Source organism: Accipiter gentilis, chromosome 32 (assembly GCF_929443795.1).
Source record: "Accipiter gentilis chromosome 32, bAccGen1.1, whole genome shotgun sequence".
NCBI lineage: Eukaryota > Metazoa > Chordata > Aves > Accipitriformes > Accipitridae > Astur > Astur gentilis.
The window spans coordinates 4,243,785-4,269,925 of NC_064911.1; the positions used below are offsets into that span (position 1 = coordinate 4,243,785).

The 26,141-nt window shown below is 52.4% G+C and overlaps 1 protein-coding gene across 1 annotated transcript; it reads left to right on the forward strand.

The window, feature by feature from the left end:
- The first annotated feature begins 22,426 nt into the window (after positions 1 to 22,426).
- OLIG2 (oligodendrocyte transcription factor 2) lies at positions 22,427 to 23,783 on the forward strand. The gene is made up of 2 exons (XM_049834947.1): positions 22,427 to 22,481; positions 22,826 to 23,783. The coding sequence occupies exon 2, from the start codon at positions 22,863 to 22,865 to the stop codon at positions 23,736 to 23,738; it is 876 nt and encodes a 291-aa protein (XP_049690904.1). The 5' UTR covers positions 22,427 to 22,481; positions 22,826 to 22,862; the 3' UTR covers positions 23,739 to 23,783.
- Positions 23,784 to 26,141: the final 2,358 nt, after the last annotated feature.

The following is a 26,141-nucleotide window of genomic DNA, read 5'->3' on the forward strand; positions in this document are numbered from 1 at the left end:
GCAGCAGAAGTCCCCTGTGCCCACGTGCACGGACTGCTTCGCATCTGCCCAGCCACGCTGCTGGCCCCAGACAATGCTCCCACAGTTGCTTCTCGCCGCACAGGCAACTTGTGCAAGGGCAACAAAACTGCCTATTAATGAAGAGTTGTCAGATGTTGCCAGGGCTCACGGGCCCAGTCGGCTACCCAACTGTCACCACGGTGGATAGTAAGACAAGGCAAGAGCTCTCAATCAGTTTAGGGGCTTAAAAGCAGTGACTCACCAACAGACAACCATTTATTTTTATCATTGACCAATAATTACAGTATTGTCCACTGGATATAAATGCCACACTGTTTCATGACAGTGGCTTTGCCTTGTCCTCTTTCCAAATGATTTCTATCAAATGAAGAAGACAAATCTGATAGCAAGCATTTCTGGTGACAGGTTTGCAAAGTGTGTGAGGCAGCCCCAGAAGTAAAACCTGCCTTACAGAGAATGAGACAAATCCTGGGACCTTTCCCAGCCAGAGTCCCCACAAGACCAACGTGAGACACACATGGCTTGTCAAAGAGGCTGTAGTCTGTGTGGCAACCTCTACACATTCACTGTGCTGGTACAGCCAGGATGAAATTTACTTAGTGGGAATAATCTCCCATACCTGTAAAACAAGATGAGAGAAGGAGTTGTCCCTGCATGCCAAGCAAGGAGCCCCAACCAGACTTCCATGGGTGCTCAAACACCCCTGCACTCCAGCAAGGGCTTTGCCTTAGTGGGAACATGGGGGCTGAGCACCCTCTGGCTAGTCCCAGGAGTCTTCGGCAGGTGTTTTGCAGGTGCCTACATAGCAAGTGGTCGGTGCTGCTTTTTGAGAAGTTGGCTGACACCTCTACAACGAGTCCCACTACATCTAGAATAAAGAATTGAAGAGATAGAGCAAAAAACCTGGTAAGTCAGGCTCAATTTTCGTTTATTTCATATTTAACATATATTTTGGTTGCAGTGCCTTTTTTTTTTTTTACACGTTTCTATAAGAAATTCTAGGTAATGTCAGTCCACCCAGCTATGGGTGGCCATGTGCCAGGTTGGAAAGCCACAGTGGGTGGCTGGAGGGAGCGAGCATGGGAGCTGGTATGCTCCCTGAGATGTCTCCAGCGGCGGCAGGTGGGAAGGAAGGCTGCCTGGGACCGTTCAGCCAGGGCAGTGCAGGGATGCTGACCCTGCCAAAACATTGGTGAGAGGAGCAGCCCTTCCAGGGAGGATGGGAGACCAGACAGGGACGCTGTAGGCTTTCAGCTGCCTGTCTCAGGAGCTGCCTCCGTCCCTCGGACCACACTGGCTGCAGCCCCTGGGCCATGGAAATCCCCCATCCATGCCTGGTCTTGCCAACAGCTGCCTGAGGACAACCTGCTGGCACATCCCAGGAATGACCAGATATGAAGGCTTCATTATATGGAAAACACTGATCTCCCGCATCTGCCAAACCCAACACATTTCCTCCACCTCTCTCCAGCACCCCTCCCCGCTGTTAGGGACCCTTGTGGCTTTTTCAATAGTTGTTTTCTTTCTGTTTAAAACAGGGCTGCTTCTCTGCAGGGAGAAAGGCCCTGTTTGTGGGGTGCAGCTGCATTTCAAAGGTACATTGTTGGTGAGTTATGAATTTGCATGCCTTTACTAATGTGTGGAAACAGGAGAATTCTTTCGCTTTTTAATCGAAATTGATGTTATTCCTCTGCCAGTGGTACCCGAGGAACTGTTTTGTTCCATTTCCTCTCCTTTCATGCAGCCCTATTTATGTTTAGATCTGGTTTGCTGCCACCAAGAATCATTGTCATTACCACCAGTGTCTAAGGGCTGGCCAAGTCCAGCAGCTGTGTGTTTAATGCCTACCCTGGCTAAGGTTTATTTCCTTGACAACATGGTCTTGTTTGAAGCAACTTTCCTCCCTCTAAGAAGAAAGAGAGAAAGAAAAAGTCCCTTTCCAGTGTTTCTTTTTCTTTTTTTTTCTTTTAAAATTTTTTTTTCTTTTTTTTTTCCCCCTTCTTTTTTTTAGCTTGGGGACAGGAGTGGGAATTTGGGGTGTGAATACCGGGGCTACCTCCAGTTATTATTTTGACGGTCCCCACTTCCCCCCGCCCGAAAAGCTCGCCCCGCGCCTTGCTTGCCCTCCGCATTTAAAATGGAATACCTAGGTGGCCAAGCGGGACCCGTTGACCTCTATATCCTGTTCCTTTCTCCGCGCTTTGCTGCCAGTTTCCTCGATAAAAGGCGAGAGTGAGAGATAATTAACAAAAAACATGGCCCCCGGACAATGAAACAACTGGCCTTGGCCAGCCAGAAATTTATCCTGGTTTTCTAGGTGAACTTTCTCCCATCAATCTTTCCTTTAACCTCCATGTTAGTGGAAGCAATAGGAACACTCCCTCCCCTCCCCCGAGCAAATGCTTTCTTTTGAGGGGGAACAAAACCCGGGATCGGAGAGGGCCGAGGTAAAATCTGGGTGGTATCGTGCCGCCGCACAATGCTCCCACTGTTCCCTGGGCCGGCGCTGGTGTTTTACAACAGGGGAGGGGAGAGGATGAATGGCCCGATGATGTGAAACAATCCTCCCGATTCAGGGCGACAAACCCATCCTCTGTTCTGCCGGGAGGGGAATAAAAAAAGGGGAGACCGGGCAGGGAAGGAATTAAACCCAAACCAGCTCGCCTGAGAAAAATCTTTCCGATCCTGGGATCTTCTGGGAGATGCTGGGGCAAAGCCTGGGATATTATTCCTCCAGCTTTTGGCTATCAAGGAGGCTCCAGGGGCTAGTGGAGAAGGGCAGGGGGACGCTTTGTCCGAGGGGAGAAAGTACAATAGCCCCTAAGTGCCAGCATCTCTCGGGCTGCCCCGCACTCGCTCCCTCGCGGGCGCCGAAAACCCCAGCAGTCGCAAAAAAAATAATGATTGGCGGTGGGGTTGGGAGCACGCGGGACAATGCCGGTCCACTTCAGGTCCCCTTGAGAGGGTATTATGGTGAGGGAAAATATTTGTGCTCTGAAGATGACACTCTCCATTTTGTTAATGGCTCTCATCCGGCACTGATAATCACACCCACTGCACTCCTGTCAGTTGTCTGCCGGTTCCCAATTAATGGGGCATGCTCAGAGAAAGCATCCCTTTTTCTGCAACCAAGACAATTCCATTGTGTTCACCTACTTGAGAAGAGGGAAAGGTGAATATGAGGGCATTCGGCATTGTAAATTACCAATAAAACACAAACTGAAAGAGCACCCCTCCAATAAATTAGGAGTCTCTACTCCCATTGGGTCACGCGTTGGGAAAGGCGCATTCAGGCTTGCGGCGGGAGAATTTTGCCCAGAAGCTAATGCAGCCTGATCACTTTTTTGCCCAACCCTGTAATTACTTCAAAAAAAAATTATTGTTTCCTTAAAAAAGCTGTACCAGTTTTATGTTTCGTGTACTGGCAATATGGTGCAACAGTCCAAACAGATGCATTAACACAGACTGCTGACAACAGCAAAAAGGCGATGCCACCATGTATTAAATACTGAGAGCTGCTAGAAGTGGGTTTTTTTTAAAAAAATAATCCATGTTTTTCTATGCAGGGACTAACAAAATGCTCGGTAGGAAGTTTAGCATCTCCAGAGAAGACATAGCCAGGCCACTGACTTTCGCTCTTCCCCAAGGACAAAACAAAACAAAACAAAACATAACGAACCAAAACAAACCACCGCCAAAACAAAAACGTCTCTGCAGAAGCATAGCATTATCTGGATTTAAAGTTGAGCATCTATGGTACAAAGCCCTCGTCACAAATACACACACACTGTATTAAATACAAGGGCAATACAGGGGCATCCCCTTCCTGACAGCTGACCACTTTATTTTTCACTATCGCTCATATAAAGCCTATCACATTTAACTTGAGTTGGGCATTATAAAAACCATGAAAGTGTAACCCATGCCTTTTGTTTCATCTCAAATACAAGCTGCATGAGGCAGAGAGGAGGGCAGGTAAGCAGAGATCAGCCAGAATGGGGAGAGCCCCGCAAAGACAAGCACGGGAAAACTCAGTTTTCTCAGGACAATTGAGTTACAGTCCCAGTTAGCAAGTCAGATCCCTAGTTGGGGTAAATCAGCTTACATTCTTCACACGTAAATGATTTAATTGCATTCACACGCTTCTTAATAACATTCTCATTTCTGTGATGCTCTGGTACAATTTTACGGGGAGTACAGAGTGTTTAATACACACAGACATGCCAAGGGAGAGATCTTACATCAATGATACTTGTGTAAATCTTAAAAAATTAAACTTTTTCAGTGCTTCACTTCAAAAATTAAAGAAGATGGCTTAGATCACAGAACATCATCTTCTCCTGGCAACTGACAAGTATCAGGTAAGTACATCCCTGAATGATTTTCTGAAAGGTGCTCACATGTCATCATTGTTATTATAAAGAATAAAATTGTTCTATTGACTTCGCTGGACTTAGGCCAATTTCCAGCTCCAGAGCAGTGATGATAGCATCATTGCAATTACATATTTTGTCTGTGGTAGGCACATAACAATCGTGTTCTATTAGAAATACCAAAACTTTCCTCAGTGCACTAAGTGCAAGCATTGCTGGTACTGCCATCATGAATTCCTTTGGTTTCCCTTTCTGCTCCATGCTTGCCAACCCTAAAAAAAAATGCTGGACTGCTTTTCTAGTCATGTTCCAAGCAGAAAAAATTGTTCTTCCAGGTCCCCTCCAGCAGTGACTCTTTCCTGGAGGAAGCTCTGCTTCACTCCCATTTTAGTGGGACACTCTGAGACCCCCCAGGTGGGTGGTTATTTCTGAGAAGGAACTCAAACCAGCAGCCACCATTTTGGCAAACAGTATGTCCTGAAAGAGGGATTTGCAAGGCTGTGGAGCAGGAGGAGGGCTAGTCTTCTCAAAAAGTTTCTCTGGCTTGGAAAACCCAAACAAGTAAAGATCAACCAAAACCCCACAGAAACTCTGTTAAACTGTGGGAGCTGTTCTGAGTAAATATTTTCTTGTTGATATAAATGACTTTGGGTTAGATTACAGAGGCAGGCTGAATAAATACAGATACAGGGGTGAGAGGCTGCACCACATTAGCAAAACTGGTGACAGTACTGTAGACGTATTAGTCTGCAGCTTGGGCTGTTGCTGGAGGAGACTAACTTTGCTGATTCAAAGGAGGACATGCAACACCCTGATTATGGGTCGACATGTGTGCCCAACCTCAGTTTGCCTTTGACCACTACATGTACGTATTACAAGCCTCCTTGATAATCAGCCATACTGTTACTCAGAAAGTTCCTTAAGGTTTTCTGTTTATGGAAATGAAGTTTCCTCCCAGCTCCTGGATCAGCATGAACAACACACACAAAGTCCATGGGATGTTTTCTCAGGGAAAGCAGCCTCCCTGTTCCTCCATGGCACAACGGCAGACAGACATCCAGTCTTTCTTACTTGCATCTGGGGAGTAGCCTTGAGGCTAGTATCTTAAACTAGTGGCCTGCGGGGAAAAGCCCAGAGAAGAAGACAGCAAGGCTGTCCTGACAGATGGAGAGTGTTTAGATGATTATGCTGGCTGCTCGTGTTAAACCCATGGTTACTTGGTATTTATGCCCCATGGCCAACATCTCACCAACTTGGGAGTGAGCACTATGCCATCTTAACAGATGGGCTTCAGAGATTTCAGCTAAGAGACTGTGTATGTCCACCAAATATGTTTGTCTGGGGAACCGTTCCCAGCCTGGAAACACAGGACCTATAATGTGGTGTCCAGAAAGATAACACTATCGGCTTTGGATGTCATCTCCTTAGCGGTAAGCACAGCCTGCAAGTGTTTCTCTCCTCTTTTATTCCCGCTGCCCCACAGAAGTGAATGCCATCATTGCACCCTGCAGAGGCGGAGACATGCCCATGGCCAGGCTGTCATGGTCCCCACATCTAGAGGCATGTGGCTAAACTGCGCAGCATCCCTGGGGACAAGGCAAATGGCAACGCGCAGAAAGGGGGAAGCCTTCAGCCCTATTTGTACCTTGTCACATCTCCCCCTGCACAACATCTGCACCAAATACCACCCAGCTGGAGGCCAAACCAAAGGGCGTGTGAGCAGAGAGCAAAGCAAGGTCCTCAGCCCCAAGAGAGGATGACAGGACTCACTTCTGAGACACTGCCCGCAGGAGAGGGGACGGGGGACGGGGGACGGGGGGGCAGGGGTTGTTAAAACCCTTGAATCACAGCTACGCACGAGCCTCTGACTTGCACACACCACACCAATGTGGGCATTGCCAGTGTGAAGGCAGTGGCTTGTCCCACAGCAGCAGGACCTGGAGCTGCTGGGCATGGGAACAGTGGGGTGAGCTCCACCTGACACTTGCAGACTTGCTCCTCAAGCCGCTGTAAGCAAATATCATTACTTTCTTAAATTTTCCTCTTTTTTTGGTCAAGTTTCTTGCAATAAATGCACATATTTTAGTAGGCACCTAGTGCTGCAACCTCAAATCACCACTACTGGTGAGAAGCTATGGAGGAGAATGGTCCCTCCTTGATGCACCATCCAGGGACAAGCATCAATACAAAAGGGATATTTGCCATCTCTCAGGTGCCTCTAATGGCCAGGTGAGGAGGTGCCCTGTGCTTATATTGCCCATCTTGCTCTGAATGGTATGCCCAGGCCATCCTCTGTGGAGGTGCTTCAGACCTAGCTGGCTCTGAGGGAATGTGTGCCGTCCCTGTGAGCAGAGGCCATCTGCGACAGACCCCTGCCTCTTCTTAGTCATTTCAATGCCCTTTGCACAGTGTTTTTGGCCATACTGTGCCCTTTTTCCCCAGCCCCTCTGGATGGGGAGACCCCTGCCAACACAGGAGCATCCTGAATCCCACCTTGGGAAGAGAGTTGGCAGGACATCAGATGAGGAAGCAGAGCCTGGCTGCACGCTAGAGGAATGACAGTGGGGAAGGGAAGGGAAGGGGAAGAAGTATATGGATCTATAAGACTGATGGCTGTTGTGCAGCACGCCACAGGCTAAGCAGGGCCGCAGTTCCCCTCCTCCTCCCCTGACGCAAGAGCTGCCGGGGAGGGAGCTAGGAGAGAGCTAGGCAGGCTTTCGGTGCAGGGATGAAAACTGGGGAGGAAATACCCTCCCAAGAGCTCCTAGCCAAGCGCTCGCCCCACCGAGGTGTGGGATGCCACAGCCTGCCCTCCTGATGTGAACAACCCTGGCTGCCCGACACAGAGCACGTCCGAGGCTCAAATCCACTGGGGTAAAATTTCCAGACAGAAACAGAGGGCACGTCTGGGGATATCCAAATGTATGGTGGCCTGGGACAGGCTGGAGGTGGGAAGCCAAGGCAACTGCTGGGACATTCAGCTCTGGGGAGAACCTGAGGTGTGGGGAAAAGAGCATCAGTTAAACACAGGAGTTCCAAAAAACTCTTCTCGGTGAGGGACATGTCAAGCCGCAGTGACAGACACCGCTTTGCCCATCCCCGACAGCTGCAGAAGTAGGGTGGTGAGGTGGGAAGGCTACCTGAGCATGGCAGGAGGCAGGGGGGCTCCAAGACGTGACAAACTCACATGACAAAGCAGCCCCTTCTCAATAAGAAGTGTGCAGAAAGTCCACATGGGTTATGATACAAGCTAAAGTGTCTCTGTCACTTTTTTTACCTGAGCGATATGTAGCTGCAAAAGATGACATCAAAAGTTTGTCCCAATCTTCAGAAGTCTTCTCATTCAGAGTGAATCCAGATGAAAAACACTGAAAAGTGAGAAAGTCTTTTCCCAATTCATACTTCATAATTTTCCAACAGATCTGCAAAAGGGATCTGGTTTATCCTTCAGTTGTGCATGTTCCTTCAGAAAGCAAAAGGCCTTATTTGATACTAAAATAGTGCACACCAGATACTTAAACTTGCCATGTGAGGATGCTTGCCTGTCTTTCCCTACCCAAGGGATAGTCTTAACGAAGCTACTAACTTGTCATGAGATGGTTCTGTCGAGCTAAGGATCTTCTTTTGATTTTTCCTTTCCTCTTGGAAGCCCAACACTGCACATGTGCAAACATGGAGAGACAAACATTTTCTTTTCCCTTCTCCCCCACACCAGCATCTTCTACCCATATGGGACAGATAATCCCTTTTCATATCTGCTCATCTTCTTCTTTCAACACAATTTCCTTGACATCCCAAATTACAACCAAATGGGGGAACGGAGGAATGAGCCTGAAATCAATTTCAGATCACTCAAAAGAAATAGATTTATAGCAAAGATAAATCAACAAAACCTTTGAGGGTAGATCCCTGAATTCTTGCTTCAGTCCTTGACATATTTAGTACCTGTTGATAGAGGCTAAGACAGCACACGGTCACCGAGGCGAGGAGCTGGGAAGCAGGGTGAACATCCCTGGCAGGGCAGGAGTGGCCAGTTTTGGGTCAAAAGATTTGGATCCAAGCACCCGCCGGGACAGATAAGGCACTTAACCTCCGCTCCCTGGCATAGCCACGCTTAGGAAGCGAGTGTAATGTCGTCTGCCCCACACAGACCAGCTGGGACCGAGTGAGGTTCATCCAGACCCTCACCTGCAGTGCATTTAAGCAGATGTAAATAATAGTGCCCCAATTGTCCCAGCGGCATTTTTAACCTCACACAGCTAAAAAGAGCTTGGAGAGCCCGATCTACACCCTGCGCCTTGGTTTAAAGCATGAGAAAGTCTACCCAGCATTTAAGCTGCAGTTATTTGGAAGGCAACATGGTGTTTCCCAAATGGTAAGAAACAGCACAATTGACAAATAAACCCCCTTAATCTCAAAGCCAAAGCAAGGTGGTGCCACGTGGGAGCAAACCCAAGTTACCACAGATGCTAATGCTGCAGAATAGATACAGGAGCTGACTTCGGGAAGTCAAGAGGTTTCGAGATTAATGTGGGAAGTCAAGGCGAGAGGTTGCCCCGAGGTCAGGCTCTGCCCCTCTGGTGCGCTCGCATCGGGGCCAGTGCCGAGAGCCAGGGACCGCACCGCTAATTTGGTCATTAAATTGGATACATGCTTAAACAGGAAGAAAACAGTTTGTTGGCAGAGAAGAGGGGGCCCGATCCCTTCCGTGGAGGCTAATTGCAAATGCCTGCTAAGGTCAGCAGGAGCAGGTTGATTTCCAGTTGCTAGAAAGGGGAACACAGATTTTAAGCCTCAATTTTTTAACATGTTTTCTTTCTTTCTTTCTAGAAACATTAAAAGCTTTTCTTTTAATTAATACTGAGGTTTAGCTATTTTGTGAAAGTGATACCTAAGGAAAAAAATCTTACATTATTATATGCTCACATCAAAGGTCCCGATTTTAATTCATTTACTGTGGAAAAATGAACAAATTATGGTCCTAAGTACTGGAGCATATTGCTGGTTTTGTTCCTCTCTCTTTCAAGAGATTTAATTTGGCTTTGAAATCAACAGGACTACTTCAGGAAGGAGGTGCTTTTCAGTATGGGGAAGGGTTATAAAACCTGGTCTTTTGTTTTTAATTTAACTGCCTGGTATAATTTGTTTCCTTGTTGCAATGTGCTCTGAGGATCCTTTAAAAGATATCACAGGGCATGGGCTGACAGTTCCGCAGGTGAATGCTTTTCTTACGTGCTAGGTAGATGCTGTGTTCCCACTTTAAGGCAGGGGAGAAGGACCAGCACTAGGTACAAAAGGAAAATATTTTCTCACTTTTGAAAGCAGAGTCCATGGTTCAGTGACCCCTGGGCATTTGTAGGCTGTGTGGGTTTTATGTTCTTTTGGGGAGGCACATGCAGTACTTCGATGTCAGCACAGAAGTGTGGACGTTCATATCGTCTGTGAAATATGTAACATATAGTCCCTATTATAGTATTTTTACTTTTGGAAATATGGGTAGACTATAGCAACCACCCTCTGAAGCTGCTCCCCTAGTCAGCCTGGGGACATTCACAGCAATGGCAGGGCTGCTGGACACACCAAAGAGCTCTCACTTAACCCCACGTTCTCCTGAGCATGGCCCCTCTGCAATGCTGCTTGTGTCAGTCCTTCCTCCCAGCGGCAATCCTTCTGCTGCCTGGGGGGTGTGAGCGGAGGCACTGGCCGACGAGGGGTGGCATGGCCAGGTGTCCCCTGCTGTGGCAGCCAGTGGCAAAAGCGATGCCTCCATAAAACATCAGGGGAAGGCACGGGAAATTAAATAAACTGGCTCCTGAAGTAGGAAGCCCATAAATACAAACCCAGTGAGGAACACTGAGGACCGCCTCAGGGGATGCATGGGGACCACCACCACCCTGGGACACCTGGGGGCCATTGTCCCCCACTGTGGCCAGGACGGGACGTTCATCCAGGCTTCGGCCGGCAGCCGCTGGCTTGATCGTGCTGTTACCCACCGGTGCAGGGACCGTGGTGGCACAACTGTACAGCTCCAGCACCTGCCCCAGCTCACTGGGGTACTGCCCAGGGCACCCTGAACCCCAGAGGTGGGCTTCTCCTCTCGTCGGGGCTGTTAGCAGCAGAGCGCAGCAAGCGTGCCGGGACTGGCCAGGTAGGAAAGAGATTTCCTTTTGCCTTATGATTCAGGCTCCACGATGCCTTACAGTGCTAGCTGGAGCTGGGAATAAAACCATTTGTCATGTTATTGCTGAACAAACAGTTTGCAAAGAGCTGCCTCGGGGAAGGCACAATGTACTGGGGTTGCCGGTGCTGCTGATTAGATTGAAGACTTGGAGCATGATCCTTCATCCCCACACTGGCAGCGGCATGGAGAGATTTAGCTCTCAATATTCATTTTCCAGTTCCTAAAAGTTTCAGGTTCACATCTGGCTACAATCTATATTACAGAGGCCCGGTTCAGATCTCCACTCCGAATACCTCGGAGGCTGCTCCAGAGTATCCGCTCTTCAAGGATAGGACTCTTGCCTATGCAAGGCAGAGGCTGCCAGCCGTACGTAGGTATGCCGGGAGGAGCGGCGTGTGTGCAGCATGCCTGGTGGCACGCAGAGACAGCTTTTCACTCACTCGAGTCCCTAACCGATGGGCAAGCCCAGCCCTGTCCTACCTCTGCATTGACTGATTTCATTAGGTCTCATTTTCCCCTTCAAAGCTCTAGGAAGTCTCAAAGCATCCAGCGTGTCGACACGAGTCTCGAGTCATCGCCACAATATTGCAGCTAATGAGATCAAAGAAGAAGTTGTTATCTCATCCCTCCTGCCAAAAGCTGTGGGCAGCCCGTGGGGCGGCTGACTGGGAACATCCGAATTTTGACTGGTACTGGCTCCCTGTCTGACAGACATACCATGTAAGCCAGGAGAGAAGCGGTGCATGGGAGGGAAGGCAATAATTCCTACCTCTGAGCAGAATTTAAAAATTGAAAGTAGCATCTATTCAGCTCCTCCAAGCCATTTCAAAGGACTTGTAAGGCTCCGGTTGCCATTGTGTGGCTGGTAATTCTGTGTCACAACTAATTACCGCCTAATAGCCGTTGTGGGGACAAAGTCCCCAGTTTAAAAGAGAAGTCTATTTCGCCTCGCATTCAGGCCTAATCTGACCCTGAATAGCAGAGATTACATGAGGTAATACAGCAGTTATTTCTACCTGCTGTAGTTCATAAGCTCCATCTCCAGCTGAGGCAAAAACCCCCTCCCCTTTTACAAAGATTATTTGTCATTAAAATGCTCAGTAGCTTGCTTTTTTTTTTTTTTTTTTTTTTTTTTTTTTAAATCTGGATGTTGCCTACACTTTCAGAAAGGTTTTTGAAGGAAGATTAGCAGGATTAGGAAAGGTTCACATATGTTCAGCTTCACTATTGGTATTCAAGACATCACAACTCCACCACCACCCAGGAAGCCCAAGAAAACCGAGCGCGGAGACAGACAGAAAGAAAGAGGCCTCCTGGCCAGAGAAAGCGAAGAGTGCTCCAGCAAGTAAAACAGTTGAGTCAGACCCGGGGCTGCAGAGGCTGTCACGCCGCAGAAATCCTTGCCTTTCACTCCAGCAAAAATATGGCTTTTACTCAGCACCTGATAACTACACGTGCCTGCAGTCATGCTATCAGGCCAGCCTTGCTCCCCTGCTAATAGCCCAGGCCGATGTACTGCGAGAGATCTGGAGCTGAAGGGGAGCATTTCCACAGGCAGATACAAACCTTGAAATACTTTAGCTGGCACGAATGCCCGCAACAAAGCAAGAGGGAAATGTATGCAACGCACACGAGGGGTGTCTGGCCTCGACCTGGTAGCATCGGGTGAGCAGCACGGACCAGGTGTCGAAGGGCAAACGGGTGAAATCACCCACGTGTACCCAGTAAAGGACAGGCAAAGCAGTGCAGGTGCTGGGGCACAGCTCCCTGTGACCCTACAGGTCACCCTTGGGGTCCTCAGCCCTTTTTCTGGTGCTGTGAGGGACATAGATCTGACGTAAAAGCGCCTCACTCCGCCCTGCCAGCCACTTGCCAAGAAGTCATGAAACAAGAGTATGGCCATAGGGAGCTACCTGCTCCCTCAGAGACTTTTAACCTCAACAAGGGCACAGGTCCCTTCATCAGGATGTGTCCCATGCCTGGGACAACACTGGACAGTGGTTGGATTTCTTCAGTTATGCTGTGAGGAAAGAGGACTGGAAATTGTGAGGAAGAAGGCCACCGGGGCAACCAGCATAAACTGTGTCCTTGCTGGTAGACCTCAAAGTTACATTCCCATACTTTTCATTTTTTGAGAAAATGGGATTTTTCTAGATTCTAATCTATTGGTACCAGTCAGAACCTGTCCAGTCAAAACACATGGAGATCTTTCTTCAGGTTAATTTTTGTTTGCATTGTAAACAGCTAAGCAATATTTGAATCCATGCAACCCATGCTCTGAATATAGGGACCTTTCTAAAGCCTGGAGAGCAGCTTACACAGTCATTGTGAATTTTCTCTCTTTATAGGCAACAACTTCTCTCCTTGTTTTGGATTTTCAAAAAAAACCCCCAAGCTACCCTCAATAGTTTTTCTCCTACCTTGCCCCTCCTTTCTCACCAACCCCCTCACACCTCCTCCTTGCCCCCTGAGGTGCTCACTCCTAACGCTGCATCACTTCACTCCTTTCCTCCACTCCCCATCCCCAGAAATACACCTTGCCACCGCTTTCCCGCACCCCCTTCCCTCTCCCAAGAGCCTGCATTTCTTCCTTCTCTCACTAACTGTTCCCAGTCCTTCCCAAGCTTTTCCCTCACAAGTTGCTCGACCTGAGCCTCCCTGTTGCTTGCAGGCCAGGCTCCCTCCCGACCCCTCCGTGTTTCCCTGTCCCGGCACCCCCTCGCACCCTCCTGCCGGGTGCCTGGCAGCTAACACGAGAGGCAGCCACGAACGGCAGAGCCGCAGCTGGTCTGGGATTTTGGCAACGAAACCCTTCCAGCTCCTCCGAGAGCCTTACCCTCTGAGGCAGCTTTGGAGGACGTATGGCTCAGGCGAAGCACGCCAGGACCTCGCTCGCATCTTCGGTGGATTGACAGGGGGAGGCTTCATGTGGAACTGTTAAAACAAACGAAGTTATTTAAGGCATTTATATTTCCACTTGTGAACATTTTCTTCAAGCGGTTCCAAAGGAACATGTGCTTTAAATCGCTGTGCCTCGATAAACTGAGCCCAGGCGCACGTGGGAGTGGGTCAGGGCTGCCGCTCCGGCCAGGCAAGCACAGCTCCCCACCCGACTCGCTGGAGCGAGAAACAGTGCGAAGAACCCAAGGTAATAAATTCAGCATGTTATACAAAAGATCAAAACTCCTGCCAGCGTGTTACCGAAAGCAAGGAATCTCTCCTCTTTTTTTCTTCTTTTTCTGTCCAGCAAATCTATAAAACCCCTGCCAACTGAAGAACATCTTTCTATAGCTCAACAGCTTGGGGAGGGACTGTCTATGGGGTACCTTTTAAACAATTCAAATGGCAAAGGGGGGCCACTGTAGCACAGAAACACCCACATTTGCACAAACAGTGTGACAGGCATCAAAACGGGAGGGCTGATCTCCTAAGTGGAGAGGGGCTCTTCAAGAACAGCATGGGGTGAGAGGGCCACCAAGTCCTGTAAAACGCTATCACGCACGAGTCTGCAAAAATGTTCCCTCCAAGTTTCAAGGGGGGAGTTTGGAATGAAGTGGTCTCGCTGATGCATCGGCTGCTGTGAACATAAATCCCTTCTGGATGGTTTGTATTTTAGGAGGGGAGGGAGGGAGAGGCCACAGAAACTTCAGATTCAAAGCATCAAAACTTGTACTTTTAGATAACCCTCATCTGTCTTTTGCATTTGAGTCAGTATTAAAAATCCTGGGTGATACAGCAGTTGCACAACAGTTAAATTTGAGTAATGCCTTCCTTTTTTTTCTTCCCTGGTGCTATACAGATTTTATCCTTCTCAGGCAGATGAATGACAGCTCACGCTTGCAGAAGGTGCTGATTCAGGAATTTGTATGAAAAAGCACGTAAGCGGTGCCTCCTGTAAAATGGGCCTTTTCTCTGGGAAGGGGAATCAAACTTCATTTCGAGGATAGATTCGATTAATTCCCCTGGAGCTTCTCACTCCTTCAGGGTCAACAAGAGTTTCACCGTGGCGAGATTTTGTCTCTTTCTGCAAAACTTGTTACTATTGCCTGGTTGAATGCAGAAGAATAGCACATGCAAAACTTAATGCTGCTCACCTGCTTCAGCATCTCACCCGCATCTTCGATGGCTGCGAGGGATGCCTCACCATAAACCGAATGGTGGGAAACCCGATATGAGTGCGGTTGTCTTTTGCGTTCAGTTTTGTTCTTAAAAGGGAAAAATACAAAAGGAAAAAGCGGGGGGCGGGGGGGAACCCAAACCACTGTGAATAACTCTGCTGCTCAAGTGTTTTACACAGGCGCCGGCAGTGGCAGGGGGCCAGGCCCCGCAGCCCACCTCCGCACCCATTCCGCAGGGATGGGGGGGAGCGCGGGTGCATATTCATGAGTGGGAGGAGGCCTCGCCTGCACGGTATAAAACGTGTCGGCCCGGAGTTGCAAGAAAAGAGCAGCTATTTTCTGTTTCTTCTGCTATTAGCAGCATCCCTTCCCCGCAGCAGCGGGGTAATGCACAGAGAGGAGGCAAGCACAGGAATGCACGGGCAGGGTGTGCGTGCAGCCCCACTCCCAGCCTCAGCAGCACACATTTCCCCAGGACTTCAAGGGATGCGCTACATTTTTATGATCTGAAAAATCAGTTGCAAATCCCCATCTTGCTCCCTCAGCTGCGCCCCCGAAGCAAGCCCATGAGAACGGCGGTGGGGTAAATTCCCAGGCTCCCCTAGCACATCGCTGCAGGCTTCCTTCCTTTTGCCAAGGGATAGTTGGCAGGAGGTGTCAGGAGGCCTCCTCCGATGGTGTCAGGAGACCTTTGGCTCCACGGTCAGCTGGTGGAGCTGGCACCCCCAGCGCAAGCGGGTACGGCACGCATCACTCTGCAAAGATACGGAAGAGCCACGTAAAAGCCAGCGCGCCGCCTTACCGTGTCATGTCCTGCCATCCACGGACATCCCCCAGCTAAGTATCTCGGGGATGGAGCTTATAAATATGAACAGATAGCTAGAAAGTAGCTGTTGCCTGGGTAGCCCAGCAAAGTTGGGAAGAGTCGATGAGGGACATATGGTTCCGGCACTCCCTAAAAAATTATAATTGCTATCTTCAGGTGGCCGCACACCCTCTCTTTCTAATGAGTAAGATATTTAAAGTCCTGAACTGTTTATGTGACATTTCAATAAATAATGCGGAGATTTGACAACATTTCCATATTTCTCCTTTAATGTCTGAATGTCTCTGACTTAATCCCAGTTCCTTGGCATTTATTACTGTTTGTTACACTAACAAGTGAGATTATGAGAATTCTAATGAAGGCTTCCAGTGAAAAACTCTGTGATTAAAATGCCATAATAACAGTTGCATGCATTTATGTGCCTGATTATCATAATCTATTTAGCACAAGTAAACATACAAACAGAAGGAGAAAAGCGAGCCCACTGACACTTCAGCTAAAGGAGAATTGGAAATGAGGGAGAAACAATGTAAATATGTAAATGTCTTTGTGTATTCTTTTTATCTTTTTTTCTCATCCTTGCTTTTTTTCCCCCTGTTTGCTAATGAGACATCTATGGTTCATCACATGTGGTCCCTCTTTGCTTGGCCGAGGTGCAGTTTTTGGGCCATCTGCTGGGGCCACTCTCCTGAACAATGCCACCCAGAAAGCGAGGGAGACGTTCGCCGCAACCTTTGACATCATGGGCGGCAAGAGATGGTGTCGTACAGACTCGCGGCTTTGATATGTTCATTCCGAACGCTTAGTTCAGCTGTTACTCCATTAATGCAAGTCCCAGTATGACACAGGAAGGTGACAGCCCCCCAAAACTCTTAACAAATTAAGGAGAAATCTCACCAAATTTCTAGTACAGACTTTTGCTACCCGGCTTTTTTTAATCTTCTTTTTTCCACATTAAAGAACATATCAGCTAAGACCTTCTGCGTCCCAAGGGGTCAAGGGCCTCCTGTAACGCTGGCAGTGAAATGCCCGCAGCCAGTGAGCGGTTTGGCATGAGCCCAACCATTGTTGCCACCATATGAAACCCATTCTGAGGGGCACCGACACCTTCATATGGGGGATCGTTTCCATGATGAGTACACAGCAACAAAATCCTTGGGTCTCGGTCAGACAGATACATTAACCTATTAGCATCAGGATTTTTAAAGCATTCTTCTTCTGAGCACAGGGTAGGGACAGGACAAAGGGATAACCTGAGGAAAAATTTGTTTCTAGCGAGTGTTCTCATGGGAAGCAAAACATACCCACGTTTTCATGTTCTACTCATCACTAAAACTCCACCAGGACTCTCTCATTTCTAAGGAGCGCTCAGTCAAAGTAAAGAATGGAAAGTGGAAAAGAGATGAAGGGTAGTATAAGAGTGCCACATCCAGACAAATAGCAAAATGTGGAAAAAAAATATTATGAAAATGCTGCCCAGGAAACTCAAAATGAGAACTAATAGTCCATGCTGTATTATATGGGAATTTCCTGCAAAAATGAGAGTAAAATATGATTTTCTAGACTAAGTTCAGCCCTGACAAGGACACTCCGTTTTTTTACAGAGGAGATACGCCTAGTTGTGCCGGGGCTTTCTTTGCCCCTCCATCTATATAACACACATTTCTTTCCCACCCTCAGGCCCTGCTGCTGGGACCAGGGAATGAAGGCAGTTCGGACTAGCTCACCGGATTGAACATGTGGGTGATTTTCTAATCCCGTTGGTGTCCAGCTTGGCTGGTGCAGAGCAAAAACCCCAGTTCTGTCTCCTGTGAGACAGAAAACTGCATGTGGCTGGGCGAATCACTACCCTTCCAGCTCCGTTTCCTTGCCTCTCTCCATCCAAAAGCCAATCACAGCAGTGGCATTGATTTGTTTCTCTCGGATGTTCCCACTGCTCCTTGCCTGCTACGGCAGCTCATTTTGGGAGGATTTGCACATGAGGGACAGCATCAAGCCCCGGGGAAAGTTAAACACATCATTTTTCATTACCACTGTATCTCCTCTGTAACAGAGCAGTACCTGGACTAAAAACCAGTGGAGGCTGGCAGGTTTTCACCTCCCGTCTCCGGGTCCGAGGGAAGGCGTGATGCACAGCACACCTCTGCTTAGCAAGGTGACATTTCTGCAGAGGTCCCACTCCTCTGCAGACTTGAAATGCTTCACCAGCCCCATAGAAACGGTGTCACACAGGTATTTCTCTGCTCAGCCTCAGCATGAAACCACTCCTGAGAAGAGCTTGAATACTTTATGAAGTGGCTGTCAACAGATGCCTGCCCAGGATGCCCAGGACAGGAGGTGCCAGCGGGGCAGCACGTGGGCCTGCCAGCACTGTGCTTTCTTGGTGTTTCAGCCTCTTTCTCCTCATTTGCCCATAGGAGATGATATTGTCAATGAGAAGTGAAATTGTCAGTAACACATAGCAGCTGTTAAAATGAAATAGCTGTCATAATGGTTTATAAGTTCTAGGCATTGCCTTTTGTTAAGGCAATAAAATGGTGGTATGGAGTTATCTATTGCATCCTTCAAAGTTTTTCCTCCAGCAATGTATTAAATTAAATCATACCATATCTTGTAAAAAATACAGCATCTTGTATTAAACACAGCAAATTATGGTCAGAAAGCTTGTATGTCTTACACCTGCACCGAAGAGTTAAAAGGGGTCTGGATGATGTGGTTTTGATAACGTCCTAAGGTTGGAGAAAGTCAGTCCCCATTAATCTCACAGGTGTGAGACTTGTCATGTTTGAGTAAATGGCCACGCTTGAGAGGAGGGATGACTGAGCCTGAAAGGTGTAAGACACAGAATCTAGCCTGGGTTTTAAATAGCATTCTAATTATTTTGTTGTAGATGACAGCAGGCTCATAAGTGACAAAAGTGTATTTATAAAGAGGTTTTTTTCTGCTAGATGAGAATAGGAGATGGCCTATTTCCTGCATATTTTTAATCCTGCAAATATCACAAACATCAGCTCTGATATTTCTGAGACTTCCCTCTGGGTGACTCCTGTGAAGATTAGAAGCTTTTCCAGTCTCTGATTGAATGGGAAGACATGCTGAGTTTTTGGCAAAGAGCATGTATCTCCAACATTTCAATCGAACAAGTGTTAACAAAAACAAATCTAGCACTGGAAGAAAGAAGAACCTCAACAGAATAAAAACAACTGCCCCGCACAATGAACTTGAGTCCCTTTCTTGGAGATCATAGGTATGAAATGTGTTAGTTGGGCAGGTGGAACGGCATCAAAGCCCACAGACTAGACTTCACTGTAAGACCAGAGCAACAGCAGCAAAAAATACATTTGTATCTGATTGAGATACATTCAGAAAGAAAAGGGCGGGGGGGAATGGGGGGGGGGGGAGGCAAACCTGAACCTTGAGGAAGTTATTCCCTGCCCTGGGATCTCCTCATACCTTTCAACAGTGGGCAGAGAGCTTGCAGGCAACCTCCACATCCTCATCTCCTCAGTGTCAGGTGCTGAGATTTGTGGTCCTGTGGTGTTTGGCTGGGCAGGGGTGGCAACTGTGACCCCAGCAGACTCCCTGAAGTCCGTGCTCTCAACTGGAAAGTTTAAAAGGCTCTGGAGCTGCAAAGCCCAATTTCAAGCCCACAGCCCTGCTAACAGATGGGAGACAGACAGCACTGGGGATCAGGCCTTACAGTTTCTGAGGCATCATTAAAACTGTTTTCAGCTGCCAATCCTCAAGGAGCTGTGGTCACAGACAGGCTCCTTGTCCGTCGGGTGCCTCAGATTCCTTACAGCCAGGCAGGGGCAGTTTCAGTGTAGCTGTGTGGCATCCATGAGGAAAGGACCCTGGGCCATAGGCCTTGAGAGAATATAGGCAATAACAATCCGAAACAATAACCTAATGACATTCCGAGTGATTTTCAACATGAAAGCAACAGTCTGTTTTCTATTAAGTTATCACTTCATCATGTTTCCTGATTGCCTTCATTCATGCCTTCATTGCCTACAGTCGCGATTTAAAAAAAAAAAAAAAAAAAACCAACAAAAACCCATATTCATAGGTAAGAAAATAGGCTCTGCTCCACATTTTAGTGTCAAAAGCTAAACTGGGAGACCTCCGGGACCGCCTTCCCGGGACGTGCCGACGAGAGGCGGTTTGCAATATCGAGCCTTATTGAATCGAGGAGGGGGACGCGTGACATTTAATCTGACATCTCACTGCAGAGATCACCCCCTTTCCCGTTTGCACTACCCCCCCCCCCCTCCCCTTCTGACGAGGACGGCACAGAAGCACCACTTCGCTGCCACCGCGCCGGCCGGCCCCGGCCCCGCGCAAACTGCGCGCCCCCCTGCGCAAGGAGCCCCGCGGGCTGCAGGCGGGACACAGTTCCCGTCCAGACAGACAGACGGTGACCGTCCAAGACAGTGCTCGCCCCGTTAGGGACATAGACCCCGGGTTCTCGTTGGCGGCGGTGACGTGGGGTTTCCTCTCTGGAGGGGGGGAAGGAAAAAAGGAAAAGGAAAAAAGGAAAAAAAGGAAAAGGAAAAAAGGGGAAAAAAAAAGGAAAAGAAAAAAAGGAAAAAGGAGAAAAAAGGAGGTGGGAAGAAAAAGAAAAAGAAGGAAAAGAAAAAGAAGGAAAAGAAAAAAAGGAAGGAAAAGGAAAAGCAAAAAAGGCAGGAGTCCGCTGCCCTCTCTCCGCGGGCCCCCCAGGGTGCTGCGAGAACTGCCTCCCCAGGGCGCAGCCCGGCCCCGGAGCTCCGACAGCCCCCGCCGCGCCTCCGCCGGCTGCCCAGCCGCACTCGCCCGGGGCAGGGGCCGGCGGCTCTTCACCGCTTCTCCCCCGCCATCCCTCCCGGCAGATAACCCCCACCTCTGCTCCAGCCCCCGGCCGGCCGCCCCCAGCCTTCTCCCGGGCTCCCGGCGCCTCGGGGGCTGCTGCCCGCCCCGCCCGGCCCGGCCCAGCGGGAGCCCCCGAGGCTGCGGAGCGGGCGGCGGACGGGCACGACCGCAGCGCTTTGGGGGTCCCGTCCCGTCCCCGGGCTGGTGAAGCGGGTGGTGAAAGCCTGGCCCCGGGGCTGAGCCCGCGGCCGCGGCACGGCAGCGGGTGCCGCGGACCCGACGGGGAGGACGGGACCCCCCGAGCCGTCTGGGGTGCAGAGGGGCGGCGGGGCCGACCTTTTCAGAAGGAAAGCTCCCAGCCTTTTAAGAAGGAAAATTACCGAGCCCTGGGAGGCGGAAGGGAGACGAGCGATGCCGGCGTTTTCCCCGGTTTTGCCCCAGCACCGCGGCCCCGGGGGCGGCCGCCCCCCGCCCCGCCCGGGGCCCGCTTCCCTCTCCCCGGGCCGGGCCCTGCCAGGAGCCGGCGGCCGGAGGAAAGGCGCCGGGGCTTAATTAGTTGTGCTCGCTGTTGCCCTGCTTTATGCGGCTCCAACAATGCGCCGTACAGAGCCATCAGTCAAAAGGCAGAGGCAGGCTTCCCGCTGCCGCCTCACCGCTTCCCGACCATGAAATAAATGCAAAGTTTGCACAGACGTGTGTGTCGTCGTCGTCCCCCCCCGCCCCGTCCCGCTGCTCACCTCCAGGGCTCAGCCCCAGCTCCCCCCCCCCCCCCCGCCCCGCCTTACCCCCACCCAGCCCCGGGCGGGGGGATGTGTGTCCCCCGCCTCCCCCCGGCCGGGGTCCGCAGCCCCGCGAGCAGGTGCGGGCAGCGAGGGCCGGGGCGGCCCCTCCGCCCGGCCGGCCGGGGGGAGCCCGGGGCACGTCCCGGGTGGCCGGGCCGGGAGCCGCCCGGTCGGCAGCGGGACACACGCCGGGCGCCGGGCGGCGGCGGGCCCGGCTGTCGCTGGGACAGATTTTCCTAATTGACCTGTTACGGATCATCCCCGCAACCGTTGGGAAACACATTTCCACGCTTCACTTCTTAACGTTTTAAATACATATTTAACGGATGGTTGAGGCTTGCCGGGCCAGCTGGGAAAGACACGGGTGTAAAAATAATACAACAAAGGCAAAGGGGCCGGGGGCATTTACCCCGGGGGGGGGAAGCACCGACCCTGTTGCAGGGGTCTGCCGGCCCGAGGGGGTTCGCCGGGAGCCGGGCGGCATTTCCGAAGGTCATTTTTTTTGTTAACGTCCTTCCTTCTTTCTCTCTCTCCCCTTTCGTGCTCCGGTCTTGCTGGAGGGTTGGTTTGGGGTAGGTTTTGGCGACCGCTCCGGCTTCTTCTCCCGGTCGCTGCGGGGCAGGAGCCGCGGGTCCTCGCTGGGGAAATCCGCTCGTGGGGAACGGAGTGGCCGAAATCGCTTTTTTCCCCTGCCCCTCCGCCTCCCTTTGCAGCACTTAACGGGGGGGTAGCGACCGGGCTGGGGGCAGGAGAGGGCACCCGCCGGGGGGAGCGTGCCGGCCGCCCGGTGCGTGTGGCGGGGCCGGGGCTGAGCGATTCCCGGCGGGGCGGGACGGGACGGGACGGGGCGCGGGGAAACACCGACGTGCTGGCGGGAGCCGGGCAGCGCGGCCTCCCCGCGGGCGTTGCGGCGGCGGGGCCAGGGGCTGTTTGGTCCCGTCCCCGTCCCCGTCCCCGTCCCCGTCCCCGTCGCGTCCCGCCCCCCCAACAGCTGTTCCCGGCGCTGTCATTGTTGCATTTTATTATGGATTTGACAAAAGTCCCTCCCCCCCCACCGCGCCCCCCCGCCGGGCTCCCCGCGCCGCGGCCGGCCGTCGCCCCCCCGCCCGCCCGCCCCATCGAGCCGGACCGGCCCCGGTGACATCAGCCGCCCCCCCCGGCCGCCCCCCCCCCCCCGCCGCCGCCGCCGATTGGCGCAGCCCCCCTCCCGCCCGGTGACATCGTTCCTCCCCGGCGCGGCTATAAAGCCGCCGCCGCCGCCGCCGCAAGGTGCGCGCTGCTGCCGTGCTCACCCGTCACGGCGCGCCGCTCCCCACGGCCGCCCCGCGCACGGTAAGCGCCCCACGCGCCCGCGCCCCCCGGCGCGGCACCCCCCGCGCCCCCGGCCCGGCGGAGAGGCGCGGAGGGAGGGAGGGGAGGGACGGGACGGGACGGGACGGGACGGAACGGGACGGGACGGGAGGGGAGGGGAGGGGCCCCCCGAGGGCGCCCCGCGGGCGGCGGCGAGGGGAGGGCGGGCAGCGCGGCCTGCCCCGCCGGGGGCGTCGCTCCCCGGCCCCGCGGAAAGGCGGCGGAGCGGGCTCGCCGACGTGGCGGGCGGGCGGGCGGCGGAGGCCCGGCAAGTTTCCGCGGGCGCTGACCCGGGGCCGCCTGCGGGCTCTCTCCCCTCCCCGCAGGCAGCCCGCTGCGCGCCGCCGTCCCGCCCGCCGGGCCATGGACTCGGACGCCAGCCTGGTCTCCAGCCGCCCGTCCTCCCCGGAGCCCGATGACCTCTTCCTCACGGCCAGGAATAAAGGCAGTGGCGGGGGCTTCACGGGCGGCACCGTGTCCAGCTCCACGCAGAGCGACTCCCCGCCGGAGCTGAGCGCCGAGCTGCGCAGCGCCATGAGCGCTGCGGGGGTGGTGGTGGTGGACAAGCTGGGCTTCAAGTCCTCGTCGTCGTCCTCCTCCTCGTCGTCGTCGTCCTCCTCCAAGAAGGACAAGAAGCAGATGACGGAGCCGGAGCTGCAGCAGCTGCGGCTGAAGATCAACAGCCGGGAGCGCAAGCGGATGCACGACCTGAACATCGCCATGGACGGGCTGCGGGAGGTGATGCCCTACGCCCACGGCCCGTCGGTGCGCAAGCTCTCCAAGATCGCCACGCTCCTCCTGGCGCGCAACTACATCCTGATGCTCACCAACTCCCTGGAGGAGATGAAGCGCCTGGTCAGCGAGATCTACGGCGGGCACCACGCCGGCTTCCACCCCGCCGCCTGCCCCGGCGGCATGGGCGCCCACTCCGCCCCGCTGCCCGGCCACCCGGGCCACCCCGCCTCGCACCCCGTCCACCACCCCATCCTGCCCCCCGCCGCCGTCTCCAGCGCCTCCCTGCCCGGCTCCGGCCTCTCGGCCGTCAGCTCCATCCGGCCCCCCCACGGGCTCCTCAAGTCGCCCTCGGCCGCCGCCGCCGCCCCGCTGGGCAGCGGCTTCCAGCACTGGGGGGGGATGCCCTGCCCCTGCAGCATGTGCCAGGTGTCGGCCCCGCCGCACCACCACGTCTCCGGCATGGGCACCGCCAGCCTCCCCAGATTAGCCACCGACACCAAATGAGCCCCTCGGCGGGGCCGCCCCGCCGCGCCCCGCGCCGCCCCGCCACCTCCAGGACCTACGGACGCGCCCCCGCGGCGGCAGCGGGTGTGTGTGCGCGTCCCCCCGCCCCGCTCCCGGGGCCGCCGGAGGGGCGGCGGGATGGGACGGAGCCCGGCCCGGGCTCTGCCCGGCTCCCCCAGCGGCGGGGGAAACCGCCCCGCGGCGAGCGAGCGCCCGCGCATCCTCTTGATTTTTAATTTCACGTTGCTGTCGGCAACTTCGCTAGGAGGGGGAGGTAGTCCTAGGCTCGTCGCGAATGGAGGAACCAAAACTGCAGAGGGGTTTTTGCTCGTTTGTTTGTTGTTTGTTCTCCCTCCGCCCCTCCCGGTTTCGTTGCTACACGTAAGAGCCTTCGGAGCCGTTTCTGGGTCACATCCCGCCCCGGAAAGCCCAGCCCCGGAGCCCCGGCCGCCGCTCCCGGGACTCCCGGCGGTGGCGGGGAGCAGCGGGGCTCCGGGTGGAAGTGGAGCCGGGAAAGTCGGTTTAGTCCCCCCTTCCCCCGCCCGCCGTTTTTTTTTCCGGTTTTCTTTCTGGTTCGGGATTTGTAAATATACCGTTCAACGATAACGACGCAAGTCCGCTCTGCCTGAGCTTTCCGTCCGTGCACTTGTACTGTGTAAGCCTCATGAGTGAATAAGGGGTCGGTTTGCCTTGATTTCGTTGGTTTGGGTTCTTGGGGTTTGTTGGGGTTTTGTTTTTTGAAGCGTATAACACGTTGGGGTTTTTTCGTTCCTGCCACCTTTAACAAAGTTTGAACTCTTTAATGCTCTTTCTGTGTAGGAACTTTCACACTGTCCGTGTTGCAATACTGAGAACTTGGGCTTGTTTCTGAAATAACAACTTTTCTTATCGCTGCCCCTTGCAGAGATTTTATCATCTGTTTATTTTTGTAAAAAAAAAAAAGAAAAAAGAAAAAAGTTGCTAAATAATATTTATTACTTGTTTGGTTGCAAAAAAAAAAAAAAAAAAAAAGTGATCCACTGTTGAGATTTTAAATAAAAAAAAAAAAAAAGCAGCATTTTAAATAAATGGCGTTTTCCTCTTCCTTGCTGTTCCGAGGCGAGCGGGGAGCCGGAGGCAGGTGCTCGTAGCGGCGCCGGTGCGGGACCGCGGCGGGACGGCCGGCGGGTTACCGGCCGCAAAGCGGGGAAGGGAGGGGAACATTTTAGGCGCATCCGTGCCTTTTCCCTAAGTTTTCGGTTAGTTTCCTGCGCCGGCAAATCGAAACCGTTTGGGGGTTGGGTTGTTTGGGTTTTTTTTCTTGCTCGTTTGTTTCTCGCAGAATAAGGGCGGCAAGGAAAGAAACGACTCTTACTGGGTTCATGATGTGAAAATTTTTGTCTACCGAATCAAGCGCTTGGCAAGAGCTAAATATTAATTCAGGGAAAGGAAACATTAAACTTGGCGGTACGGTGTTTGCTCACTGCAATCGCTTCTGCGCACTTGACCTTCAACCAAAAACCAACCAAACGAAAATCTACAGAAAGGAAAATTATTTGGGGACAGTCTTTTTTTTTTTTTTTTTTTTTTCCTCCCCCCCGAAGTTGCTACTATCTCTCACTCACTCGTATGTATTTTAGCAGTTCTGTATCCAGGTATTTGGGCAGGGAATATTTCGCCCTCTCGCAGACCCCAAGGAAAGGGTTCTCTTCACGCACGCAGGGTGCGGGCGTGGAGCAGCCCGTGGCTTCCCCTTTTCCTGTAAGGAGAACAGGAACAACCCAAGCGAATCCCTATTTTTGAGGAAAACGAGGTCGGCAGCCCCCGGCGGCGGCGGCTGCCCCCCGGGGCGGAGGGGGTGCGCCGGGACGGGCAGCGGGGCTCCCCGGGCGCGGTTCCCACGGTCTCGCCGCCGCCCGTCCCGGGGGGGCCGCTCCCGCCCGGCACCGCGCCCCGGGCTGCGGGTGGGCAGGGAGACCGCAAAACCCGCGTCCTTGCCCAAGCAAATCCTTACACATCTCTCTCTCTAGACCGAGAAATGGCTAGGCAGCTATTTAACATAACTAGCCAGCCACAGACGCATACGTACAAAATAGCATATATAAGGTATATATTGTAACAGGCCGTGGAGGAGTTTTGGGCCCACAGACACCCGCGAGGGAATGAGAGCGAGTCCGGACTCGGGGGCTTTTTTTTTTTTTTTTTTTTTTTTTTTTTTTAACCGCGTAAAGCGAAGCGGTTCCCAGGCGGCCGGGCGGGCTGGGGTCCCCGCGGGGTGTGAGCCGGTCCCGGTCCGACAGCCCCTCCGGGTTCCTGCCTTGCTGGGTTTGCTCCTTCCTTCTGCGGCTCGCCCCATGCCAGCCCTTCCAGGGAAGGGAAACGGGGCTCGGAAAGGAATGCCCCCCAACCCCAGCATCCCCCCAG